The sequence below is a fragment of the Vombatus ursinus genome, unplaced genomic scaffold (genome assembly GCF_900497805.2).
Source record: "Vombatus ursinus unplaced genomic scaffold, bare-nosed wombat genome assembly UNPS02014780.1, whole genome shotgun sequence".
Classification (NCBI taxonomy): Eukaryota; Metazoa; Chordata; class Mammalia; order Diprotodontia; family Vombatidae; genus Vombatus; species Vombatus ursinus.
The window spans coordinates 872,314-880,968 of NW_020954558.1; the positions used below are offsets into that span (position 1 = coordinate 872,314).

Sequence of the window (8,655 nt, forward strand, 5' to 3'; positions counted from 1 at the left end):
TCTACTTTATTCCTGTAAGCATTTAGAGATATAAAACATCCCCTAAGAACCACTTTCGCTGCATCCCTTAAGTTTTGGTATGTTGTCTCTGCTGATTTCTATACCTAACTAATTATGTTATTCCCTCCAAAGCCAAATCTGATAAGAGTAAGGTTTAAACAATGCTTATCTCCCTCACTTCTTTCCCTCTGCTGTAATAATAGCTTTTTGTGCCTTTTCATGTAATGTAATTTACTCTTGTCTACCTCCTCCTTTCCTTTTTTCTCAGTATATTTTCTTAGTCAGATCAGATTAATCCACTTACTTAGGTCCATTTAACCCACTTCATTAGATTTTTTTTATCATTACAACAAAGTCAGTTTATACCCACCCCCTCTATGTATACTCCTTTAAAATGGTGTAATAACAATACAGTCCTCAAGAGTTACAAGTGTCATCTTCCCTTGTAGGGATGTAAACAGTTTGCACTTATTAATAACATGTTTTTGTTGTTGTTGTTGTTGTTGTTTTCTGTCCCAGTTACCTTTTAATGTCTCTCTTGAGTCTTGTATTTGAAGATCAAATTTTCTGTTGAGCTCTGGTCTTTTTATCAGGAAGTTTTGGAAGTCCCTTAGTTCATTGAATGTCCATCTCCTCTCCTGAAAGATTATGCTTATTTTTGCTGAGTAGTTGATCCTTGGTTGTAATCCAAGCTCCTTTGCCTTACAGAATATAGTATTCCCCACCCTATGAACTTTTAATGTAGAAACTGCAAGGTCCTGTGTAATCCTGACTGTGGTTCCATGATATTTAAATTGTTTCTTTCTCCCTGCTTGCAGTATTTTCTCTTTGACCTAGTAATTTTGGAATTTGTCTACTATATCCCTTGGCATTTTCAATTTGGGATCTCATTCAGGAAGTGATCTGTGGATTCTTTCTATGGCTATTTTACCTTCTGGTTCTAGGACTTCAGGGCAGTTTTCCTTTATGATTTCCTGAAAGATGCTGTCTAGGCTCTTTTTGTCATCATGATTTTCAGGTAGACCAATAATTTTTAATTTATCTCTCCTGGATTGATTTTCCAGGTCGGTTATTTTACCAATGAGGTATTTTATGTTTTCATCTATTTTTTTTTCATTCTTTTGTTTCTGTTTGACTGATTCTTGCTTTCTCATATAGTCATTAGTTTCCATTCACCCAATTCTAATTTTTAACAAATTGTTTTCTTCTATTAGATTTTGTACCTTCTTTTCCATTTGGTCCATTTTATTTTTTAAGGAATTCTTCTCCTCAGTGAGTTTTTGTGTCTTCTTTTCTGTTTGGCCAATTCTGCTTTTTAAAGAGTCGTTTTCTTCAGTACTTTTTTTTTTTCTCATTTGGACAACTGTATTTTTTAAGGACTTGTTTTCTACAGCTAATTTTTGTCCATCCTTTTCCAAGCTATTGACTCTCTCTTGCTTACCTCTCTTCTACCCTTCTTATTTGATTTTTAAAATCCTTCTTGAGCTCTTCCAAGAAGGCTCTTTGGGCTTCAGACCAGTTCATAATCCCTTTTGAGGTTCCAGATGTGGGTTTGTTGACAGTGTTGTCCTCTTCAGAATTTCTGCCTTAATCTTTACTGTTCCCATAATAAGAATCTATAGTATGTTTCTTTTGTCTCATGGTGTTTGCTTATTTCCTGACCTTTAAAAAAAAATTAGCTTTCTTGCAGGGGGCACTGATCCAAGCTTCCTGTGCTGGGAGCCCAAGACCTGGTCACTGGCATTGTGCTGGGGCCTCTGATGCTGGCAGTTGGAGGCCGTAGGGTTCTGGTAGGTTACCTGGGGTTGGACTGGCATCAGCAACACTGGAACTCTAGGAGTAGGATTGGGTAGTCTGATACCTGGAGGTTGCCTGTTGACCCAGGACTTTCCTTTCCCTCCTTTCACTTTCTTCAGCTTCTTTCAGATGGATGTTTCACTGCTGTGGGATGTTTCTCCACTTGGGGCCTTTGGAGCACTTCCCAGAGTTTTTCTGAGGCACTAGGAGACTTGACTGCTGTACAATACCAAGGCATGTAGTGATTTTCTGAGCCGGTTTCCACTGGTTCCCCTGCCTGTACTGAGGCTCTTGGGGATCCTGGTGTTGGTGTTTGCCTGCTCTACCACCTGGGGTTCAGGATCTCCCCCTAGTACGCTGAGGTGGGGCTTTCAGCTATCTTGCTGGGATGCCTCCCATTCTATTCAGCATCCCTTCCCACAGGGCAAGAGGGGCCTTTCCCATTAATCACTCAAGCTACCTGGGCTACAAGACTGCTGTACCCCATCTTTATTCTGGTTCAGCTGTTCCAGGGTTTTTTTCTAGGGAGATATTTTCTGGACTTTCAGAGGTTAATAAGGGACAGTAAGAGTGACTTATTTCTTAATCTACCATCTTGGCTTGACCCACTAGGTTAAAATTAACATATGGTTTCTAAGTTAATATGTGGCCTGCAGGTCCTTACGTATAGGTTAGTGGTCCCTGTTTCTTTCTGAACTTGACAGCAGTTGACTAGATGACCTCTATGTTCCAAAGAACTTTACCCTTTTACAAACAGAGACTCACAGCCTCATTGGTCTAATTGGTGGTTTCCTCAATTATCTACTACATCTAGACCTGGCTCCAGTCATGCTTTACTCCACACACTAGCCATATTCTGGATAGCTGTCTTCTGTCATCAGTATACCCTTCTCTCCCCATCCCCTTCCAGTTTTGTACCATAAACAAAAGAGCTACCATTTGTGCTGGAAAAGGTGCCTCAATCTACTTCCCTAGATCTAGGGGATTCAGACAGCTGCATTCATCCCCGTAGCTTTCCAAATCAAAATACCCAAAATAACCTTCCCTTGGTCTCTTCTCCCCTGTGGGTGTAGTCTCCTATTAATAGTCCCTGCTCTAAAAGAGTTTACATTCCATTTTCACTTTTTTATTTGTATCCACAGCACTTAGCATGGTACATGTTGCTCGGTCATTCAGTCATGTCCAACTCTATGTGACCCCATGGACTTTGTCCAAGGAGTTTTCTTGGCAAAAATATTGGAGTGGCTTCGCATTTTTTCTCCAGTATGTCTCCATTTTACAGATGAGGAACTGAGGCAAAAAGGGGTTAAGTGACTTGCCTAGGGTCACATAGCTATTAAGTTCTGAAGCTAGATTGCACTCAGATCTTCCTGACTCCAGGCCCAGTGTTCTATCTACTGCACCACCTAGATGCCCCCACTTGACACATAGTAAGTGGTTAAAAAATGCTTTCCCATTCCTTCTTTTTAAATCTATGATCCCATAAATATCACTATTTCTTATAATGTAGGAAATAGTTCCTAAAGGGGTAATTGATGCAAAGCTGTTTAGTGGTGATCCAGAGGAGATACAAAACAAAAATAGAGTTCTCCAGTCTCAACAAGGTCTGGAAATGGCTCTGAATTCATAATGGAAATGTCAGCAAAGTTCCAAGCCCTGGAAATTAGTATGGGTCCAGGGTTGAGACAGCCAGGTCTACAACACTGAATCATTGTTAAGAGGTTGGTTTGCAAGTGATATTTTTTTTCAGCCACCCATGAAGGCTGTTCATAAGTGAATAGGAATGATACCAGAATCAGTGGAGAAGTGACAGACCCTTGAAATACTGAATTCAATGCCACCTCTGAAGCAGGATAATGCTCCAACTCACAAGGTTGGAACTATATTATTTCCCACTATATGACAGAAAAGTAGCACAGTAGAGTGGGAGGAGCACTGGATTTGGAGACAAAAACTATGAGTTCTGGTCCTGGTTCTGCAACTTATTAACTGTATATGACCATAGGTGACTCATCTCCTTCTAATAGAAAAGAAAACATGCAGAAAAATTAATGTTATCTCTACCTACCACATAAAGTTGTGAAGAAAGTGCTATGTAAATATAAGCCATGATTATGGTTATCATGACTTCTGAATTCTATTTAGGGTCAATGCTATTATCTTCTGTAAAAAAAAAAATCATATTCAAAGGGGTATACAGAATGATTTCAAGGACCTTAAAATGAGGTGCTAACATTATGGGCCCTCCCATTAACTTTCCCTCAATACTTTTAATACTTTTTTTTCATCAATTATAAAAAAGAAAAGAATAAAAAATATAGGCCAACAGACTTGGGGGCTAGAAGAACCAGGAAGGCTTTCCTTGTGATATTTTTGTTTCTTTCACAGGAAAGAAGGTTCCCAGCAGATGCTAGAATTGCAATCCAACCATACATCACCTTCCAATACATTTGTCCTCATGGGTATCCCAGGACTAGAAGTTACTCACCTCTGGCTGCTGGCCCCACTAGCAACCATGTATGTTGTGACTTTGGTGGGAAACAGCCTCATTTTGACAGTGATTTGGGTTGACCCTGCCTTGCATGAACCCATGTACTACTTTCTATGTATTCTGGCTATTGTGGACATTGTTATGGCAACTTCTGTGGTCCCCAAGATGCTAAATGTCTTCTGGTCAGGTGACGGAATTATTAGCTTTGCTGCCTGCTTCACTCAAATGTATGTTGTCCATGCAGCCACAGCTATGGAAACAGGACTTTTATTGGCTATGGCCTTTGACCGATATGTGGCCATCTGCAAACCCTTGCACTATCAGACCATCCTTACACAACGAACAATGCTAGGGATAGGGGTGGCAATTATCCTTAGAGCTACCACATTCATGACACCTCTGAGCTGGATGGTGAGTCACCTGCCCTTTTGTGGCTCTCTGATGGTTCCCCATTCATACTGTGAACACATGGCTGTGGCCAAGCTAGGTTGCACTGACCATATGCCAAGTCACCTCTATAGCCTGATTGGTTCCTCAATCATTGTGGGTATTGATATGATCTTCATTGCTACCTCCTATAGCCTGATCCTTCAGGCTGTATTCCGTCTCTCCTGCCGGGTTAACCAGCTCAAGGCATTAAGCACATGTGGTTCCCATGTTGGAGTTATGGCCCTCTATTACCTACCAGGGGTGGTTTCCATTTACGTGGCCTGGTTTGGACAAGACTTGGTCCCCCTGCCTATCCAGGTCCTACTAGCTGACTTCTATCTGGTTATCCCACCCACTCTGAACCCTCTCATCTATGGCTTAAGGACAAAACAGATCCGTGATCGGGGCTGCAGCGTGATAGAGAGGTGCCTTGCTGGACAGCCCCACTGAAATTCCCAATAATGTATGAATGAATTCAAACCAGCTAGAACCTGAGTGCAGGGAGAGAGATGTTATGTGATTTCATCTTCTGGCTTCACTTAGCTTGACTTTACCTCTATTTTAATGATGTCATCTCCCTTTTCAGCCTTGACCTTTCTCCATTTCTAGGTACATGCAGGACACTTCCACTTAGATGCTCTGTTGGGACCCAAAAGTCAACTAAATATGAACTAGCCCCCCGCCAGCCTCACTCCCCTTTTTCTATTGATGGTATCACCATTGACCATTGTCTCCTTCAACTAGACTACAAACATGTTAAGTACCTGGTCATTTTTCTCCAAAGCTTTTATCAGCTTTGCATTGATAACAATAAAATGCTTGATCCTAGACTTTAAGACCTATTCTCTGACTAAAATCTACTTTTCCAGGCGAATTTCATAATTCCCTTTTCTACCCTATGCTTCAGCTGAATTTTTGCTTTGTTTCAAAACTGCTCCTGCCTCCATGCCTTTATATATGCCATCATGTATCACACACACACACACAAACACACACACACTCCATCCCAAGCTGAAATTTGTACCTGCTGCTTTAATACAGTTGCCACAAGGATTTAGCAGAGAGTAAAAAGTGATTCAAGAGTTTAGCCTTAACTAAACACAGATAAATAAGCCTATGAGGGAGAATGGCTGTTGTCCAGATGGTGTTCATTTAGGAGGATACCCTATACTGTGTGTATATGCATATGTATGTGTATATGTGGATGTATATGCATACACACACATGTATGTATATGTACACACACATGTATGTATATGCACATGTGTACACACATATACACATGTATGTGTGTGAATATATGCGTGCATACATGTAAATATATACATACATATATACATAAACATGTGTGTGTGTGTTCACATATATAACCATCCCATGGAACAATGTGCTTGGCTCTGGTTGAGCATATCCTTTATCTTGTCCTTTCCCCAAAGACCCTGCTGGAATGGAGGTGTGCAAAGAAGGCTGGTCATTGAGCAGTGAGATCTGTCCACATAATAGATTAAGAGGATGAAATTTCTATTTTCACCTTCTTTTGAACACATGGCTTGGGAATTGTGCAAGCATGTGAACTTCCAAGAATTGTAGGAGAGAAGCCTCTTTATCTCTTGCAGTAATTCTAAAAGGAGATATTCATAGTGTCAGTAAGAACATGCACTTGTCTAGGCAAAACTGAACCTAAACCTTGAGTCCCCAGTGGCTTCTTCTGCCTTGTCTCCTTCCTGAAAACAGATTACTGAATATAGGTTGAAGCATGATATTTTTTACTTTCTTTCATTTTTTCTTTCATTCAAGTCTTCTTGTACAAAATGACTAATATGGAAATGTTTTACATAACTCCACATGTATGATCCATATCTGATTGCTTATTGTCTCAGGGAAGGGGGAGGGTTAGAATTTGGAACTTAAAACTTTAAATAAAAATGTTTAAAAAATTGGGAAGAAATACCACCAGCCATTTTTCTTTCTCAAAGGAAAATGAGAAATAGAAGTTCATTTTATTAATAATAATAAAAAACATTACCAAACAGCCCAGAGGCTCAAAATGCATCTCAGAATTGCTAATTATTGGATTCCTTGGTCAGTGTCAGCAACCTTGAAGGAATGTTCACATTCATCTCAGCTCTATATTATCTAAGCCAACTTCCAAGGTCATTATATTCTGTCAAGACAGAAAATGGTTAGGGTTCATTTACTTCTCTTCATTTTCTTCACCTGCAGCAAAGTATCCATTTTTATAATTGGACAGAGTGCTTCCTGTTTTTACATTTAAGCTTCACTGAGCCAACATGGCTGAGTATAAGCAGTGACTTGATTGAGCTCTCCCAAACTCCTCCAAATACTTGTAAAAATTACTCTAAACAAATTCTAGAGCAGCAGAACCCACAAAAAGATAGAGTGAAAAAAATTTCCAGCCCAAGACAACCTTGATGGTTGATAGGAAAGGTCTCTTGTACCAGGCTGGGAGAGGAGCACAATTCAGCGTGGGCTGCGCCAGCAAAGATGGGGCCCCAGAGAACCTGGAGCAGGCCTCAGGGGACTGAATCACCGGCAGCAGTGGTGGTTTCCAGACTTCTCAACCCACAAACACCAAAGACAACTTAGAAGACCAGTAGGAAAGGTCTGTCGGACCTAGGTGAGAAAAGGGCATTGTCAGGCCCAGCCCTGGTACACCTCCAGGGCGGTGGCAGTGGTGGCTATTTCTGGAGCTCTCAGCCCACAGATGGTGGAGAGATTGAGCAGTTGATTGGAAGGGGATTTCAGGGATTTCTTTGCTGGCACTGAGGCAGAATTCTCTTGCTTTGCCTGTGCTTGGATCTGGGAGGCAGTCCTAAGGTAAAGGGAAGTGCTGGAGTGGTGAAGCTTATGGAGGAGGTGGAGAGAGAATCCTTCTCACAGTTCTAAGGCAGAAAAGAGTGCTTGTGGTCACTCATAGACCAGAGCATAGCTAAGGAAAAGAGTGAACACCTTTCCTATGAGCATGCTACCTTTGAAGAAATGAAAATTTACAAGTCCTTAGAAGTATCTCTGAAAACAGCTACACAAAATCCCTGAAACTTGGGACAGTACACCCTCTGCACTGGAAGCAGAGACCTACCTTAACAAAGTTAAGGAACCTTTGAGTTGCCATCTCATGTTTTAAGTGTCTCATTTCTTGTTCTCTTTTTTAAGATTTTTACATGATACACATTTTAATGTAGCACTCCTCCAAACCCCACCCAGCAAGCCATCCTTCCTAAAAAAGAAAAAAAAAACAATATAGTGAAACTTACCAATTAATCATGCATTTATTTTTCCTTCAATTTCTCCCCTTTAGCTAAAAGGAAAATAACAACAAATGTTAAAATCCTTGCCTCACATAAGCACAGTAAGCAAAACATTCCCAACATTGGTGACATCCAAAAATTTATTTCTTGGGGCAGCTAGTGGTAAAGTGGATAGAGCACCAGCCCTTGGAGTCAGGAGGACCTGAGTTTAAATCCGGCCTCATACACATAGCACCTGCTAGTTATGTGACTTTGGGCAAGTCACTTAACCCCAATTGCCTTGAAAAAAAATGTATTCCTTATTCTGCATATCAGTCCATCACCTGTCATGAGGTTGCCATCATTTTTATTTATCAATACTCTGGACTCATGATTGATCACTTTGTTGACCAGAGTTCTTAAATCTTTTTGTAATACTGATATTAATGTACAGAGTGTTCTTTTGGATTTGTTTACTTCATGCTCATGTACCACAATTTTAATCTTTTTTAAACATTTTTTGTCATGGAAAAAAGAGCTGTCCTATCCCTGATCTACCTTGTGTATCAAGTATATCTCTAGAAGATAAGTAATCCCTTCTAGAAAATAATATAATTCTTTTGGGAAAGCTCTAGATATGCACCAAACCTATGCTTTAATTGACCTTCCTTAGTTCAAGGTGCAAGGAGA

The 8,655-nt window shown here is 40.4% G+C and overlaps 1 protein-coding gene across 1 annotated transcript; it reads left to right on the forward strand.

The window, feature by feature from the left end:
* The first annotated feature begins 4,255 nt into the window (after positions 1-4,255).
* LOC114046003 (olfactory receptor 52I2-like) lies at positions 4,256-7,920 on the forward strand. The gene is made up of 2 exons (XM_027866219.1): positions 4,256-5,126; positions 7,892-7,920. Exons 1-2 carry the CDS (start codon positions 4,256-4,258, stop codon positions 7,918-7,920), a joined length of 900 nt encoding a protein of 299 aa, XP_027722020.1.
* The last annotated feature ends 735 nt before the right edge of the window (positions 7,921-8,655 follow it).